General features: G+C 33.6%; 1 protein-coding gene across 6 annotated transcripts in view; it reads left to right on the top strand.

Moving 5' to 3' along the window:
* Nucleotides 1–19,662, top strand: part of RELCH (RAB11 binding and LisH domain, coiled-coil and HEAT repeat containing) — a 107,591-nt gene that overhangs the window by 82,173 nt on the left and 5,756 nt on the right. For 3 of the 6 annotated variants that reach the window (XM_072952028.1, XM_006205730.4, XM_006205731.4), the window contains exons 26-29: nucleotides 3,511–3,627; nucleotides 7,077–7,165; nucleotides 11,732–11,802; nucleotides 17,861–19,555. In XM_072952028.1, coding sequence (XP_072808129.1) covers nucleotides 3,511–3,627; nucleotides 7,077–7,165; nucleotides 11,732–11,802; nucleotides 17,861–17,981 — 398 coding nt within the window. In that variant the 3' untranslated portion in view covers nucleotides 17,982–19,555. Of the gene's footprint in view, nucleotides 1–3,510; nucleotides 3,628–7,076; nucleotides 7,166–11,731; nucleotides 11,803–17,860; nucleotides 19,556–19,662 lie in introns of those variants that run through there. The other 3 variants (XR_012065572.1, XR_012065573.1, XR_012065574.1) reach the window with 2 other exon arrangements.

The raw sequence follows: 19,662 nt of genomic DNA, 5'->3' as shown, positions 1-19,662 counted from the left end.
TGAAAATGAAACAAGTTTGTTACTGTTGATTGATCAGTGTCACTAATACTGAATGGTTTCTTATGCTCCATAGAGATTGCTATAGACATGTGAAAAGTAACTCATAAACAATTTCAAGTTATTTTTTTAAACTCTTAACTATTAATTTCAAAATACTGTTTTTCTTATATGTAGAACTTTTATTTAATTTATTTTTAAGGACATTTTTATGTGTTTCTTGACACATTCTTATGAAAGATAAGCATTTCTTCCACTTAGAATGCCATTCCATTGTTTTGTATTAAAACATGGCTTATACTAAATGATCTGCAAGATTATCTGTATTTTCTGTGGTTTCTTTAGGATCACTTTTACTGTGGGACTCAGCCTTTAAGACACAGATTTCTTTGATTGGCATCAAAGTATCCAGTAATTTTTACTCCAAAAGCGTAACAGTTGTCACTTCTTAAGTCAGATGGTTTCTAGTACAAAATTGGATTCTCCCATAGACTAGTTATTGCATATCCAACTTGTTATTTTTAAGATAAGAGTTATCGACAAAAAGTAGTCAAGATTTGAACTGCAGTGTTCAAAATTTGGTCAGTTGAGTGCATTAACATTTATTGAGCTACAGAAACACAATCACAAGATTATTTTTCAGTGGGTAATAGTGTTGGTAGAGTGAGAAGAAAATAACAATATTTCGCAATTAGTTAACAGAGAAAGGTTTGGTATTTTAGTTAGCTGTAGGGATAGTTCCTCATCACAGTAACATAAGATTTACAGGTGCTTTGACTAACTCTTTTGAGGCTGTAGTTGCTTTGAAGTGAGGAAAATAAGTCTTGGTTGTTGGATTAAGGAATAAGCTAATAGGCAACAGGTCTTGGTGGTTGTCATGTTGAGATAGTAACTCTCTAAAACATGATCTAACCTTTTTATGTACATTCAAAAGAAAGATTTATGCATCACATGGAAAAAAGAAATTTTCTTTTCATAATGGTCCCAAAGTAACGATTAATATTTGACTTGAGAAAAGACTGAGAATATAAGTTTTTACTATTTAAATAGGTGTAGTAGACCATTATCTCTGAGGCCTCCTACAACTTACTGTGTACCCACAAGTATGTCTTATACAATCTTTCTTCACATTCTGGCACAACCAGACTTTTTTTTTTTTTTAAGATAAAAACATTTTTTTCTTCTGTATTTACTCCTCAGTCAATTGGCTTCCCTTTTGCTTTAAAACTGTGGCCTGAGGAATTTAATGTCCTGTATTAATAAGACTAATGGTAGACAAAGTAGAACCCATATTGACAAGGGTGCTGTATTGTTATCTGTCTGTATTTCCAGATAATTCCAATTAGGAGTTTAGAGAAAGGACAGAGAATTGCTGGGTGGTAATGTCTTCCTTGGAGTGGCATTTTTGGATATTTGCCTCTCTTTTTCTTAGAGAATATAAGACTTTGGTTCATCCAGTGTCCTTTCATCTTTCCCAGCTCTTAGTTATCACAGGACCTTTTGGTCTTTTTTATCTCAGGAGACATTTATTTTATCCAGAGCATAATACAATTTTTGTCTGTTTGTTTTCCATTTCTTTAACTTTATAAGACTGTCTGAAAATGTTAAATCATACATTGGAGATTTTCTAACTTGGCAATTTTACATTTTAGATCAGTTTTTTTCAAAAGTCCCTTATTTTAGATCTGATCCCATTTACAAAAAGAGATGACAAAATTCCCTTCACTTTTGCTGTTGGATCTACCCCAGAATATTTTTTGAAAGTTTATTAAAATCTATTTTTATAAAGTCTCCCATTGATTTATCTTTATTTTGTTTGTGGTTTTGAATCTTTGTCCCATCTGCCCTTAAGAGAAAAGCTTCTGAAGTGGCCTTATGTTGTGTATTTCCTATTTTCCTTGCCCACCAAAGGTCATTGTAGAATTACTCACATCTAGGTTAGTAAATCTTTTAACCATTTATCTCTATCTGAGAGGTTAACAATTAAGTGAATTAATTGGTAAGATGTGGTAGCCCAGGATAATACATGTATAATGAAGTATTGAATTCTGTAGTAAATTTCTGTTTATCTTCTGAGATTTAGGAAGATCTTTAATTATCGCCTTTAACTCTCTCTACAATTTAAAGTAACTTGTATAGGTTTGTTTTCTAGTTAAGCAGTTTTAAGAGGGTATTACATAATGTGGTTGTTGAATTTCTGAGAAAAACATTGAGGAAAGGATTGCTTGTGTAGGAAATCAGAGAAGGAGCAGAATCAATAAAGAAGCTGTGTGTTTATAGATAAAGAAGTATAGGGAAGGTAAGTTTCAGAAGGTCTGGGCAGAAATGAAATAGAGAATCTTAAAGAGACTAACTTAGAGCCACCATTTTGTTGAGACCTCAGCATGCCAATTGATGAATTGGAGTTTCAGTGAATTCATTGGGATTTCAATGAATATTTGAAGTTTTCTGTCTCCTAATTATTTTTTTAGAGCACCTCTAAAGTATGTAGTTATTATTAATTTTGACAAGTCACAAAGTCCCCTGAAAATGACCATTGTTGTCCTAAGTTTTTGTGGAGTTTTTTGCCATTTACTAAGTAAGCATAAAAGTTGTAATTATAGTACTGGTTTATTGAGGAGGCAGGAGATTTTTCTAAAAAGAGATTGTATCTTAAAGATATACAAAGTCAGTGTAAACATGAAAGAAGTCACTGCAGTTGGTCAGAAGTATGTGCTTATGAATGCTGTTTTGGGTTCTCCAACAAAGCAGAACCTATAAAGGGACCATGATTATCAACAATTTGATAATCTCTGACCCTGGCCATTTCTCCAAGAAACCCTGGTTTTGGTAGGAAATAATATTTAGAAAACACAATCTTAGGCAGGAGGGGTGCTCATTGCTACTGAAATGGTTACCATTTCTTGGGCCATCACTTTTATTTTAGCAGTGTGTTGCTATATTTTTTAAATTTTACACTATTCTTTGAGATACAAGATATTGAGCCCACTGAGTGACTTGAAAACTCAGCCACCAGTGCTACTTGACATTGGTCTTTGCTAAGAACTTGAAAAACTAAAGCTAATAATAGTTTTATGAAGTAGTGAAATAATTTGATGTTGAAACAAGTATACTTTATTTATATCTTTTTTTAATAGCAACAGTAATACCTGATTTTTATAAACTTATTTATAAAGATGATAATAACACAAGGAGTAGGTTGTTTACATTTGTTTATTTGGTTTTCATATTTCAAATTGGGAAATTTAATTGCAGTGAAGCCAAATGACCTGTGTACATCCTCATAATTCGGTTATGATGGCATGCTATAATTTATTTCTCCCAAATCCTAGATCTTTATTCTGTGAAAAACGTGCTTTTTTCCTGAATAAGAAAAGCAAGTGTAAGATGTGGGTAGTCTTTTAAAATCATCCCAGAATTAAAATAAAATTTTATAAAATAAACTGAAATTTTTTTTTAAATTTATAAGTATGTTTTAGATTAAAATGTAACAATTTTTTTTTCTTTTTTCAGTTGTCATACCACATTTGCATAAGTTAGCCTTGGTGAACAACTTACAAATTGTGGATTCTAAAAGACTGGACATTGCTACCCATCTTTTTGAAGCCTACAGTGCACTTTCCTGTTGTTGTATCCTTGCTTTATTAATGTGTATCTATATTTATATAATCACTCTTACAGTGAACCTTGATTGTTAAAGATTGGGAAGTAGAATTTTTTCCTTCAAGTTAACTAAGAAGTAGTTACGTAGATTAAAAATTTGAGTTGATTTGCCCCACTCCTTATTCTAGCCATCTCATAATTTTAAAAGGTAACTTTAAGTCCTCTGTGTTTATATGTTCTGTAGTTTTAAAAACATTGACTCAAATTTCATCTGTGTTAATCAGCTATATAACCAAGCAAGCAATGACTTATAGCTGAAGCTTCTGTTACTCAAACAGAAGCCTTATAAGTGTCCTGGTGTTCATTTTCAACAACTGTTTAACTGTCTTTATGATACTATGAATATCTCTTGGCGAGATATCACCCATTGGAAAAATACAGTGCACCTATGGTTAATCATTTGCAGTGATGGTAGAACTGGAGAACCTCAGAGGTCATCTAACCCATGTCAACCACTGCATTTTATATGTGATTAAACTGAAGCTTAAAGACATTAGTGACTTCTGTTTTTTATAGTTAAAAGCAAAACTGTGACTAGAACAACAAACTTAAGCTATCTTGTTAAATGTTCTCTTTACTATCCTAGACCTAGTGAAAAAGAAGGAAGTAAAGATAAGGATTGGTAGAGTAAACTCAAGCTTTTGAGCTCTCCCATTAAAAGCCAGAATAGCTCAAGAAAGGGGAAGTAAGAGATTGAAACAGGAGTTAAAGCCTTAACACTCAGATGGAACTGTAAAAGTACATGCTAGGCAACATACTCCAAGGATTATGATTTTGACAGAAAAAAATAACAGTAGAAAAAGTAGAAATATAATGCTGTCTGTTAAGGAGCTATTTGTCCTTTTAGAAATGTTAAAACTTGAAATTGGATATACAGTTGAGAACACTTCATTTTGGGAATATTCTACAAATTACCTATTCACGTGGACGATATAAGCCACTTTTTTATAATACAGATTATAAAGTGAGCAGAGGAACCGTATTTTGATAATTTTGTCTCAGCCATCCATGTATTTTCTATATGTTTAATTCCACTAAAAGCAGAACTTACTATCATTCCTGATTTATCATGTTGGCATTTTCAACTTAGAGAAAATAGAGGAAGCAAAAAGAGGAAGTGATAATTCTGAATTAGCAAGGAAGAACTCTTCAGTAATGGAGAAGTGACAGGACCTTTACAAGAAAGTAATAATGGCGTGTCAGAATCTGGCATGTCAAAGAAAGAAAGCATTAATGTTTATTTATACCTGTTACCTAAACTTTGTGAAACTACATGTTTAAAACCTTAAGTGAAAGTTTGTATAAAATCTTACATAGCAGGGAGTTTCTAAAGGAATATGCCTCAGGGAAAGTGGGAAAGTCAAAAGATCAAAAAATTTAGCTCTATAAACCAAATTTTCCAAGTAGACAAGACAATGGTTTCTAAAGAGCATAAAAGTCTGTGTAGAAGGAATATTACTGTATATTTAGGTATATACAGAATATTACTAGAGGAAATATGGTAAAAAGTCTTTGTACTAATACAGTAAGGGGAAGAGGCATGCTAACAATAGGCCCTGTTCAAGTACTGAAAGTGTTAGTTCTGTGTGAGTCAGAACTTGTACTTGTATCAACAGGGTGATATGCACTAATAAATAAATTCTGCTGTTCCATTGCATCCGGAGCTGATAAAACACAAGAGTATTCTTTTCAGTACGACATCATATTTTAATAGGGACACAGAAAATCTATATGGTTCAACATTCAGCATAGTATTAAGTCAAGAAATCATGTTTAGGAAAAATCTAAAGGACTTTATAAATGTTTAACCTGGAAAAGAAATGACTTAGGGATGAAAAGATAATTTGAGAATTACTTTAAAGATTGTTGTATAGGAAAAAGATTAGGCATACTGTTGTGTAACTAAGGTGCAGAGCAAACAAGCAGAGGTCACAGAGAGGCCTATTTTGTTTATAAGAAAAACTTTCTAACTGAGCTGTCTAAAAGTGCAGTGATCTCTCTTATGAATCAGTGAACGTCTTGTCCCTGTCAGCAGTCAGAGGCCTTATGACCATCATTCACAGATGAGGTAGAGGTGATTCCTAACATCAGATAGGATTAAATGGCCTCTAAGTTTCCAGCCCCTAATAAAGATTGTGGGATTCCTTGGGGAAAAGAACCAAAGTAAGTAGAGAGAGAGGAAAGTATCTTCCCTCTCACCTCCAAATAAGGCCATTTTCAGCTTCTCAATCCATGTTCAAATTTCTGTAGATCAGACTCGTAACTACTAATCCAAAGGTCACTCACGGATGTATCTTGGTGATACTTTCCCATACTCAGAAAATAAGACTATGTAGCCATTAATTGCAGACCTCTATATATCTTACAGGGATTTAGTTCAACCAAATGGTGTCTATATTTTTATAACTGCCTGTTTATAAGTCACTGCCTATTTATTATAGGAGCTTTATCTACAAATAGTATTTACTTATAACTGTATTTTCAAGCCGTAGTTATATATTATATAGATTTTTTACTTAATGGAGTTTATTGTAATTTTTTTTCAGAAAGACTAACGCATCTTTACGAGGGAACTCATTTACTGCCATTTTTGCTTTAATATGGTATAATATTAAGTAAGAACTATTTTTAAATAGCTAACAACTATGATAGATGAGAATGTGTCAGAATTGATGTGAATAAACAAGGTGAATTGTTTTCTCAAGAAATATATCTGCTTTCCTGATTCCTTTCAATGTCAAGATAATCAACTAAAATTCATATGGCTAGGAGATATAAGTCGTACTTAACTTACATTATTACAGCAAAAGCTGTCTTGCCCAATTCAATCAGGACCAATAGTAGGTCAGTTTAACAGAATGGCTAAAGTAAGAAATCAGGAAAATGGTACATACCTAAGATAACTTATTTTAACTTAAAATACATAAATGTAATTTCTTTTACCAATCTTTTGATGTAGGACTAGGGCATTTCATTTTTCTTAATTTTTAACAGTTGTTTCATATACACAATTAAACAGCAGTGTTTTAAGCAACTGGCCTTTATCAATTTTTCCAAAACTTTCAACTTGGGTTGTGGTGGAGACTTTAATTTTTCTACTTTTCATTCTCATTTAAACATCCAATTAAATTACATGATTTAATTTTCACCCTTATTATTTCGTATGTTTTTAATTACATATTATGTAATTAAATTATGTGCTTTTAGTACCGTAACAAAGAGATTTGTGGGAATAAACACAGCTGACTTTCGACAAGGAACTAATTCAACAAATAAGGATCGTGCTGAGGGAAGCCTCTTTGCTCTGAGTGATCGGCGTGCCTTAGCCATCATTTAAGAGAGCTGCTGCTTTTATATTCTTCTGTAGTTGTTGGACCTACCAGTTTGTTTTATGTCCTTAACTACCTTGTCTCAAGTCATTTCAGAGGACTTAATGGTTAATCACTTTTTGCCTGGTCTCAGATGTTTACGAATTGACATGGAACATCTTTCTCCAGAGCATGAGGTAAGCTACTGTGGTGAGTAAGCCACTGTGATTATCAGTGCCGTGTTCATGTGTTTTAATATCTCCTATACAGACTCTTATTCCTTTGTGTGACATGTGACTATAATATACTGTGCTTAATTTTTAAAAATCTAATTCAGTGTCATTTTATGGATTTATTTACTAGTTACAAGATCTTAAGCAACTCCTTTAATATCTTTGAGTCTCTGTTTAGTTCTCTAAAGTAGGGATAATGTACTCTCCTTTGCTGAATATAATTAGAATTTAATAAGAAAATGTACGTGAAATACTTTTTATCTATAAAATGCTATGCAGTATTTCTCTGACCATCAACTTTCTTAGAAACAAAATTTCTATTTTGTCTCCATTTTCTCGTAACTCTTTTCATTCTATTTTCCTGTTTCCTCTAAAACCCCGTTTATCATTTATTTCCTATTCTGTATCTTCAACCTGTTTTTCTATCAACTTTTCTTTAACCTATTATCATGTTTGACTCTCCCCTCTGAAACAAAACAGAACAGAACAAAAACAAAATCTACCCTCCCTCCCTCAAATCTCTTTTCCCTCCCACCAGTCTACACTCACTCTCTGAACTTCCACACTGTCTGTTGGTACATTATATTTACTGCCATCACACTAATCCAACAAAACTTCTACCTCTAAGATCACTGGTTATCAAAGTGCTACCCTGAAAGGACACTTTTCAGACCTGATAGGAGTGTAAAGGAGTATATACCCTTTTTGTCCATATCTTTGTCAACACTTGGTATCCTTAAACTTTTTAAATTTGGTAGCTATAAAGTGGTATCTCATTATGGTTTTCATTTGCAGTTCTCTGATTATTGTCAAACTTGAGCCTTCTTTGTATGTTTACTGACTAGTTGTGTACATTAATCAAAGCCTATTTAGGTTTTTTGCCTATTTTTCCCATTTGGGGTTGACTTTTTTACTCTTCTTTGAAGTTTGTTATATAACTAGGAAACCAGTATTCTGTCAGTTTTGTGTTTTATGAGTATCTTCATCCAATTTGTGATTTTTTTTTCACATTTTCGGCTGGTTTGAACACTGATTTTTTTTTTTTGATTGATCATTTCCAGAACATTATCTCCTTTCTTCTTAAAATGTTTAATGTTACAGTGTCACAATCAACTTCTTAATCCATCTAGAATTGGTTTTTATGTATGATGTGAAGTAGTGCTTCAGTTACATTGTTTTCAGTACAGGTAACCAGTTGTCTCATTATTGTTTATTGAACAGTTTGTCATGTCTTTACTGATTGGCAGTGCCAACTTTGTCATAAACGGAATTTCCATGTATGTCTGTGTCTGTTACTAGGGAACATTCTTTTCCACTGGTCTCTTCCTCAATTATTGTAACATTGATACACTGTCTTCATTACAGTTACCTTGTTAAGTCCTGAAATCTAACAGGGCAAGTCTAGCACTCTATCCTTTTTTAGAGCTGTTCTTGACCTGTAGCTTTTTAATGCAAATTTTAGCGTGATCTTGGTCATGCTAAAATTTATCTTGATCTTTTTAGGTTCCAGGAAAGATTTCATTCAGGTTCTGGTTGAAATTGAATTGATTCTATAAACTAATTGGAGGAGACATCAACCTCGTGATTTTGAACCTTCCTATTCAGGATATACTGTATCTTATATTTATTTAGATCTCCTTCAGTTTCTTTCAATAAAGTTTTATAATTTCATCTGAAAAAATTGTCACCTTGCAGCTATGATGTTATAATGTTACCTTTTTTAGGATTATATGTTTTTTAACCCTTTTTTCCTGGTGTGTAGAAATACATATTAAGTATGTTCAGCTCATGTCTGGCCAACTTGAGAAACTCTATTATTAATTCTAATAATAAAATGTCTCTTTTTTGTGTGTATGTTTCAAATGTAGAGAAGTCATCTGTAAATAATATATTCTTTTCTAGTACTTTCACTTTTTTTTCCCTTTTCCTTATAATAGGATCTATATTGCTATCCCTTTTTAACTTCTGGCATTCACTTGTTCCTTGCTTTCTTTATAAAATAGTTTTGATAGTTTATCAGTTTTATTAATCTTTTCAAATATTGAACTTTTGGCTGTGTTGATTTTTCTCTGTTAGTTTCATTGATTTCTATTTTCATCTTTATTTCCTTCTGCTTTCTTTAGGTTTGATTTTTTTTTTCCTGTTTTTCTATCTCCCTAAAGGAGGAAGCTTAGGTTATTTACTTACTAACTTTTCTGGTACATGAATTAAAGGCTCTAAGTATTCATTCCTTTAGCCGCATCCCATGCATTTGCTGTGTTGCAGCTTCATTACCATATAGTTCAAATTAGATTCTCATTTCTTTTCTTTATTGATCCATGGATTTTGTTCAATAAGGTGAAGGCAGTTAATTTTATGATTCAGTTCTCCTACGTTTGTATCAACTTTTTGTGATCTGCTTGTTCTAACAGCTATTGAAAGACATGTTAAAGTTATGATTGGGAGTTTTCTATTTCTCCTTTTTTTTTTCTTTTTGCTTTGTATATTTTATAGATGCCCTTTATCAGGTTGAGGAAGTTAGCTTTTATTGCTAGTTCGTTGAATATTTTTATCATGAAGGGGTGTTGGATATTGTCATATGATTTTTGTGTGTCAGTTGAGATGGTCACATGGTTATTGGTTTTTATTCTCTTACAATGTTTTATATTAATAGATTTTTAGATGTTAAATCAACCTTTGCATTCTTGCAATAAACACCACTTGATTATGGTATATAATTCCTTTTATATGAAGCTGGATTCAGTTTGCTAGTATTTTGTTCAGGATTTTTGCATGGAAGATGGAGTTTATCTATAGAATAGAACAAACAAGAAGCAAGCCTGATTTTCCCCACCTTCCAGTAATGTAGGGTGGGACTGAAAATAGGAGGAGCAGTTAAAAGTCTTTAAAAGGAACAGACTCCCAGATTCCCTTCCAAACCTTAGTTTTTACTTTCTAGACTTAGGAGATCAGGCATAGCTGAGAGTATGAATGAGGCACTATAATGAAAGGAGGGAAATTAAGTCAAATGTATCATTACTGATTAGAAACCTCATTACCTTTCTCCTTCTTGGCTCCAAGAATGGTGGCAGCCAGAATTATACCTTCAGCGGGAAAAGACTGACAGAAAGTCTGTGCCAGATTCACCTTAAAGTGATATTATTCATGCATGAAGAGATTCTAATAAACATTTTAGCACCCCAGTCTTTAGTGGACATCCCAAGATGACCAGCCATTTGAGAAAATTCGCTTCTGACATCCACAACAGAGATGAAAACATACACACAGGAAAGAGGACACTGAAAGGAACAGACAATATAGGGAGCAGAAGAAAAAGTACAAAAACTCTCCCAGAAAACACTGATGCAAAAAAATAGCCAAACAAACAAAAATCTATAATATGTTAGATAAGAGAATGGGAAAGCAGGAAAAAAATCAGAAGGCCTCCCCATAATCTGCAAGGCACTGGAGAACCCAGCTCCCCTCCTCCTTACATCTCAGGCCTCACCATCTTCCTTCCCCCTTGCTCACTCTACACCCACCACTCTGGCTTCCTTGCTTGAGCATGATAGACACAGTCCCATCTACAGCCTTTGTTCAGCTTCTTCCCAAGTGTCTACAACACTTACTTCTCATGTCCTTCAGGTTCTTGCTTAAATATTATCCTCTCCATGAAGCCTACTCTGAATACCTCCATGTAAATTGTAATATTCTTCATTTTGGCCTCCTAGTACCCCTTACCTTATTCAGTGTTCTTTCTAAAGCCCTTATCATCTTCTGATATATGATTTACCTATTTTTTGTGTTTGTTGTCTAGAACATAAGAACATAAGCTCTCTGCAGGGAGAGAGTGTTGTCTGTTTAATTTGCTGCATCCTCTGTGTCTAAAACGTGCCTGGCACGTAGTAGGTGACAATAAGTATTTGTTGTTTAGTGACCTCCATGCACAAATATGGACCAAGAATATTCAGGAGGGCCATCAGGTTTCTGGTGTGGCAACTGGAGTAGCTTAGATCCCACCACCCTTTGCATTACCTACTGTCTCCCTGCAAGAGTGGTGTTAATGTTAACTCTTAGACACCCATTGTATCCCCGATTTTAGTAACCACAGACCTATATCTGGCCTCTACTCTAGACTTTAAAGTAGAGCATCTTGCTTTTTGCAACCTGGAAAAAGCAAGGAACAAAGGGACAGAACAGCTTTTATTGGGAAAATATGTCTGACCATGGTGTCTATATATATATAAAATGTATATAAATTTTACTTTTTTAACATTAGTTGTTGGGAGAATAGAAATCAGACTCAGAAGGAAGGTTAGTGAAAATCAAAGTGAATTATTAAGTTACGTGATGGAGGTCTTTTAAAGCTATTTCTGCACCTAGTCTAGCAATCCAACATGAATTCCTTTAACAAAGTCACTGCCAAAACTTTGAATTCTTATTTAACATATTAGCTTCTGGGAATATTTAAAAAATTCAGTTAAAAATGTTAAACCATAGCATTTTTCTATGTAAACTGTATTTCACTGAAGTAATTTTTTTAAAAATCAGGTTATTTTAAGTTCCATGATAAAAGAATGTGAACAAAAAGTAGAGAACAAGACTGTCCAAGAGCCTCAAGGGTAAGACATTAATTCTTTTTTAAGGCTTTGTGTTATCCGTAATTTCTGTGTAAATTTTCTATAGGTGGGTATCGTGTTTTATAATGTGTTACTTTGTACTCATTTATTTGGAAGGCAAGAAAATCCTTTAAATTGACGGTTCTCAAATGCTAATCTATAAACCATCTGGGGAATTTAAAATTCAGATCTCTACCTCGTGCTCTGTGCCCTTAACATTCTGAATCAGCCCAGGGAGTCTGTATATTTAAAAGCTTCCAACAAAAACACTAGTTTGAAAAGATGCATGCACCCCCATATTCATAACAACATTATTCACAACTGCCAAGATATGAGAACAACCTAGGTGCCTATCAGCAGATGAATGGATGAAGCTGTGGTGTATATCTACAATGGAATACTACTTAACCATAAAGAAGAATTAAATTTTGCCATTTGCAACAACATGGGTGGACTTGGAGGATATTATGCTAAGTGAAATAAGTCAGAGAAAGGCAAATACTGTATGATATCATTTGTATGTGGAATCTAAAAAATAAACTAGTGAATATAACAAAAAAGAAACAGACTCATAGAGAACAAACTAGTGGTTACCAGTGAGGAGAGGGATTGGGGAGGGGCAATAGAGGGCTAGGGGATCAAGAGGTACAAACTATTATGTATAAAATAAGCTACAGGGATCTATTATACAACACAGGGAATATAGCCAATATTTTATAATAACTATAAATGGAGTGTAACCTTTTAAAATTGTGAATCACTGTATTATATGCCTGTAATTTATATAATATTGTACATCAACTATGCTAAAATAAAATAAAAGCTTCCCAAGAAGTTCTGATAGGTAGCAGGCTTTGGGGACTACTGGTGAAAATAGTTCCTAGAAATTTGTGACAGGAGTTGTAAGATTTAAGTTGATTCCCTGCATAAAGGATTGTAAATTTGTCAACGTTCTAGTCATATGCTTCTAACCAAACTAATTAGAATTCAAAGATTCAGTGAAATTAAAATATGAACATAAGTGTGAAAGAATAAAGTTGGGTATTTCAGGAGAGGAAGTAATGTACAAATAGTTTATGTGTACTCTTGACTCTTACTGAAGTAACCTTGAGCAGTTAATCTTAAATGGACTCTGTTAGGCATAAAAAGCTCAAAGGTGTTTCCTTTGTAAAGCTGACTACCAGCGATAAGTGTTTCACCGTTTCAGGCTAGGTACACATATGCATAAAGACTCCTCCACACCCCTAGCACACACACACAGACTTCTGCCTCTTACTGGGAGTCCAGAACCCTTTCCTTAGCCTCCTAGATTGGTATGAGCTCTTGTATCATTTTAGCAATGGAGAGTTTTAACAATAAAAAACTTTGATAGGTTTCTATTCTGAACACAAAATCTATAAAATTAATGTTAAAGCAAATAATTCTCATTAGTCATACATTAAATATTAAAATTTATTTGTTGCCTTAGTAGTTTAAAATGTGAAAGGTTTTTGGATCAAAATTGAGAAAAATTTTATGAGAAATACATTCTAAATGAAATTTCATGAATGAGCATGCAAGAATTAAAAAAGAAAATATCTTTATAACTTTCTAAGATTGCTTTAGTTATTTGACTTTACCTTTTAAAAAAAAGTTCATTTTTATAATCTTATTTTTCCCATGATATTCAAATCTTCTACATTTATTTTTAGAAGCTTTATTGTAGAGAATTTCAAATATACAGAAAACTAAACATAATATAATGAATTCCCCTGTACTCAGTCACTCAGCTTGAACAGTTATCAATTCAGAGTCGATTTTATTTTGTCTATACCTACTTCCTACCCTCTCCCGTATTCTGGTATGCATCGCTAAAAGGTAAGTGCTATTTTTTTAAAACATAAACACAGTATCATTATCATACCAAAATAACTCCTTTATATTATTTATTATCTGGCGTTTGTTCAAATTTCTAATTGTTTCATAAATGTCATATTGATTTGTTGTTTGTTTTTTCCTTACAGTTTATTTCTTTGAGTCAGGATCCAACATTCCGTATATTACAAACGATTACTGCATTTCTTAAGTCTCCTTTAATTCATAGGTTCCCCTTCTTTTTTTTTTCTCCATACAGTTTACTTGTTGAAGGAAATGAGTCATTTGTCCTGTAGAGGTTCGCACAGTCTAAATCTTGCTAATTGCATTTCCCTTGTGCTGTTTAAAATGTTCCTCTCTATTTCCTATAAATCTGATAGTTGAATCTAGATCTAGAGACTTAATCAGAATCAGGGCATGGTTTTTATTTGATAAAACTGCTACACAGGAGGAGGTATGTTTTCATTGTGAGGCGAATAATGTCTGCATATCTCCTTTTTTGGTGATATTAACATCTGTTAATGATCAGTGCTGGATCTACTAACTCTTTAGCAGTTACAAAATATATTACTCTAATTATATTATCCCTTCTTTATTTGTGAGCTGTAAGTCTTCAGTAAAGAAAACCTTCCCCCATAGGTACTACTGTCATCAAGTGGTATAGTTTATAAAGACAAGATAATGTTCATTTCTTCCTCTTTATGTACCAATTCTGAAAATAACAGATTGATTTACGCTCTGACCAGAGGCAAAAGGAAAAGAGAAAAGAGATGTCCATGCAGAAATATCTGCACTGTGCAAAGAGACGATAGTTTCAGAAAAGCATATTTTGGGAAATGTAATTTAAAGCTAGACCACAGATACCTCCTCTAAAAGTAAATAAGTAAACCTAACCCCTAAATAAATAAATAAATAAATAAATAAATAAATAAATAAATAAATCACAGAGTATATGGGAGGATGATAGAAATAAGTCTATAAAGGTAGATGTACACCATTAATAAAGAACTCTGTATGCCACATGGAAGGTTTTGACATCTCATGCCAAAGTCAGCAAACTTTCTCTGGAAAGACCGTGAATATTTTAAGCTTTGCAAACCATACAGTCTTTGTCACAACTGTGCAACTGGACTCTGCTATCGTAGCAGTCAAGCAGCTATTGATGGTGTGGAAATGAACAGGCATGGCTGCATTCCAATAAAACTTTTTTTTACAAAACAGACAACAGACTGGATTTGGCCTGTGACCCTTAGTTTACTAATCCTTAGTAACTTTGCTTCTCAGGCTTTAGGGTCCATCAGAATCACCTGGAAACTGCTGAGTGCCATCTCCAGAGTTTTTGATTCAGAAGATCTGGGGTGCAGCCTGAGAACTGGGGTGGAGGTGGATGAATGATTTCACTTGGAAAGGGGGCTCAGACATGGAATTAGACCAACATTTAAGAGGAGCTTAGCTGAGAAACAGGAGGCAAACCAAAGTAGTGTCAAAAACTCAAGTAGAGATTTCAAAGAGAAGGATTGGTGACCTTTCATCTGCAAGATGGAATGATGTGGAGAGAGAGGGAAACGTTCAAGGACATAAGTCATTTTAGAGACAGGCCGAAAGTGAGGTTCTGTAGATTCAGTATCAACAAGCAATGGCAGCTGGTTGGCTATGCATCACAAAGGAAGGACCTGAGATTTCCCTGAAAACCTCTAGTAAGAAGACATATTACCTTCTAAAACTACTCTGTTTTTTAAAAATTCCTTCCGTATCTTGATGAGTTAAAATCTCCCTTCCTGTATCTACTGGCTAAAGCCGATTTTCATCATTTGGTGGAGGGGTCATCTTTGTCATACTGATAAAAATATGAACTCTTTTAAGAAAACAAAATGCTATAATGCATTGGCTCTTTATTAGAAAGCTTTGTAAAATAAATGCCTAGGTCCACTACCGCAGGTGGAAAAAAATCAGAATCACTGACTGGGATTAGATCTAGGCATTCACATTTCAAAAAGTTCCTCAGGTAATTGTGATGTATATCAGCAGAGCTATAAAGGTATATACAGCTCTGCATATATACCTCTTGTTTTTTGTTACAACATAGATATCTGTTAAGTCTCCTAAATCTTCTCCAAACCAAACATTCTTCATTTCTTTCACAACTCTTAGGATTTCCAGACCCCTTATCATCATTGTTGCTCTCCTCTTAGAATCATTAAGACTTGATGGTATCTCAAGTATTATCTGACCCACAAAATTAAAATCATACTTACCTTTTAACTTAGCACTGTTTTCTACAGAAAGAAAACAGCACTGTAAACCTTGAGTGTCAAAGAAAGGCATCACTAGGATTTGAAAGATGACTAACACGAGATGGAAAGAGATTTTTAGGTTGAGAATGATTTGAACAAGTAGACTAGGGAAACCTGACTCAAGGGGGTCTAGAAGTTAAGCAGTGATGGTTAGTTTAAACACACACACACACACACACGAATTAGTTTCTCTGTTTTTTGAGTGCCATGCACTTTTTATCTTGTAGGTAGTAAGTGACCATTGAAGATTTTGAGAAGGGGTGTGATAGAAAGAAGTGATTATTTTAGAGGTAACTCTGACTAATGCAAGGAGGTCAGATCCAAGACTGTTGGAATAATTCAGTTGTAAATTATTGGCAATAGAAATGAAAGTAAACAATACAGGAAGTGTTTTGGAGAATAAAGTCACAAGATTTGAAGATAGTTTGAAATAGCAAGAGAGCCATTATATTCATAGTTGGGAAAAGAGGAAAGTGATAGAACCACTGAGAAGACAAGTAAAGAAATAAAAATGAGGAGTTATTTCTAAAGTTAAGGTATGGAGATGGGAGGGTATGGTTCAGTGGTAGAATGTGTGCTTAGCATGCAAGAGGTCCTGGGTTCAACCCCCAGCACTTCCATTAAAAGTAATAATAATGAATAAATAAATGAAGCTAATTACCTCCACCACCACCCCCCCAAAAACCTAAATAAATAAAAATAAAAATAATTTTAAAAAATTGTTTAAATAAAGTTAAAATATGAAAAAAGAAGCTTGAGACATTGACTTTATCTAGCAAACAATAGTAATATGGGACTAACCTTTATGAAAAGTGTTGTGATTCAATAAATATTTTGGAGTCATCCTTAAGGAGATACTACTTGAAACTTACAGAATGAGTAAGTTTTGTAATTGAAAAACCTAGAGCCAAATGCTGACCCTTATGGAGGATTACTCTGTGGGGAGAGAAAAAACAGTATAAATAAGAGGGGAGCAGTCAGAGGCATGTTGGGACAGACCAGGTTGAGATACTAACATAAGAGGAAAGGAGAGATTGTCAAGGTGGGCATCATGCTCAGATACTTAACTGAGTAACTCACAGTGCGGACCTTTAAAACCTACGCAGAACCAGAAGTCCTTGGTCTCAGACCAAGATTTAGATTTAACAGATATCTGTTGAGCACCTGCACATCGCTCACTGCTCATTGTCTTTGATCAATACTCTGTTCAATAGTGTGATAAATCAGCGGTATTTAGTAGTCATTTAGATTGTGCTTACTCCCTACATAGAAGGTTGGTCAAAAAGGAAGAAGAAAAAGATTTGACATTGTTGATCAAAGCTAGTGCAGCTGGCAATCAGAGATATGTTTCTTCTCCCAAACCCCCAGAAAAGTATATGTTATGGGACTGTTATCCAGCACAGTACCAGACCTCACTGTGATTTGAGTTAGTTGTTTGTGAAAACAGAGGTAACATCTATCTTCCAAGGTTTCTGTAAGAACTAAATGAAGTAATGCTGATAAAAGGAATAATTAACATTTATAGCATGCTATTATGTGCCTGGCACTGCTAATAAGCACTTTACACTGATACAATCCTTAGTAGCCTTACGAGGTAGACACTAGAATTATCTCCATTTTATAGATATGGAAACAGAGATTAAATAACTTGCCCAAAGTCACACAGCTGGAAAATGACAGAACTGACATTGCCTTGTTCCAGACTGGCTCCTAATCACTACACCACACTGCTTCCTTTAATAGAAACGATGAACATGGAAGCCCCTGACCTAATATGATACCAAAAACAACTATTCCATAAATATTAATTTCCCTTTTGTGATACCAGTTCAGAATGTTTATTAATGTTAATGAAAAAATTGATAGTTTAGTTTTTTAATTGCTTTACATGAATTTCAAAATTTCTTTCCTAGCTCAATGTCAATCGCTGCAAGCTTAGTGAGTGAAGATACAAAGACCAAGTTTTTGAACAAAATGGGTCAGTTGACAACATCAGGTGCCATGCTGGCCAATGTGTTTCAGAGAAAGAAGTAAAAGAAGGAAGGAAACCCCCAGTAAACACTAAGATGGACCTCAAGCAGACTGGTTCCTTGTACTTGAAGTACTTGCCTTTTTTATTTCCTTGTTTTATGTTCTTGCATTATAATTTTATCTTAACCTCCAAAGATATTTGCACTGCTTTTGATTATTGCTGTATATCTGTTAATTTTGGAGTTCTAACTGTGGTGATAGAAAATTGAGTTGATAGTCTGTACCAAGTCCCTCTTCTATGTTCTTGTCTCTCGGAATAATTTTTTTTATATATATATATATATAGTGAAGAGGTTTTTTTTTTAATTTTTGGATGGGATATTAGCAAATATCTGTATGATACACTAAGCTATTCAATGGTACTTAAAATAATGTAAATCTGAAGTCATTGTTATAAAGTAATTAAAGTGGAGATTACTTAAGTATTTAAATTATGAAAGAATAATGCAGACTTTTTATTGTTTCTTAACTGACTAGAAAGAGCCACCAGCATTACTCTGTGCCTTTTGGACTTCAGTTTGTGTGTCTGTAGGAATTGTATGCATTCCATTCACACAGTATTTATAATACTGTAATGAATTTGAATTACAAATCCTACAGTCAGTAGATAATAGTGAAACTTTGAACATTTCAGCACTCTCATGAATATTCTTTAAGTGCTATATAAACCCCCCCATCACTTACATGCATATAATGGACTTAACCTGAGTAAAGACAGCACATGGGGAGTGGTACCCAAGGTGAATTTTACAAACTGGTGTATAGTAGATTTAAATATTCAAAAATAAATTTAAGTAAGAAGAGCTAATAGTTGTGACTTTTTCCCCCAAATTGAAATACAGAAGAAAATATAGTTTGAATCTGAAATTAACACTTATTTACGTAAAACATTTTATTTAAGATGTTTTCGTATGATTTTAATTTCAGAGATTATCTTTTCATTCCTCGTGTTCCAGAGAAGTACAGACAGTTAAGGACATTTGGGGGCTGCTTTTTTCCCTCTAAACTAAAATGACATTGGCTAAATTATTATTGAGTTAGTCATCACCTTGTCCCTTAAAGTCAGTGACTATTTTTGTGTTTGATATATATTTCTTAGAGTCTTAAGTAAGTGTACAGTTCCATGGAATTTGACAGTTGTCTGTAAAGTAATGCAACTTGAAGTAGCAGAGTGGTACTGGACATAGAAAGGTGGTTGGTTTAAGGGGTTAATGTGAGGCCTTTTTGAAAAATGAATATTTTGGTAAACAGAATTCTCTTTTGAGCACAGCTGATACAAATGGGTGATTGTCATGTTTGTTGTATAAACTGGTTTAATACACTTGGAACATAGTTGGATTACATTGACTTCCTGGGAAAGCTAGCTTACCACACATTAAGCTTATAAAATAAGTTGCCATAGGCAAAGCCATTTAAAAAGTTTATTCTGAAATTATTTCTTTTACCTACAGTGAAATAATTGTTAACTAACTAGTCTTTCTGGAAACTGTTGGATTCTAGGCATTCCTGAGAAATTGAAAGTGGCTACCTTTCATGTCAAAAATGTTGATCTATTATAAATAAAATGTTTTTGCATACTTGTTTTGGTTTTAATTTTGGCTACGTGTATTTATTTTCATTTTGAAACACTATATGCTATATCCAAGCAAAAGGAGATGACAAAGTGTATATTCATTAAAATATA

This window comes from Vicugna pacos, chromosome 30, assembly GCF_048564905.1.
Source record: "Vicugna pacos chromosome 30, VicPac4, whole genome shotgun sequence".
Classification (NCBI taxonomy): domain Eukaryota; kingdom Metazoa; phylum Chordata; class Mammalia; order Artiodactyla; family Camelidae; genus Vicugna; species Vicugna pacos.
Note: the sequence above shows the minus strand (reverse complement) of the source record. Positions and strands in the feature narration are given on the sequence as shown.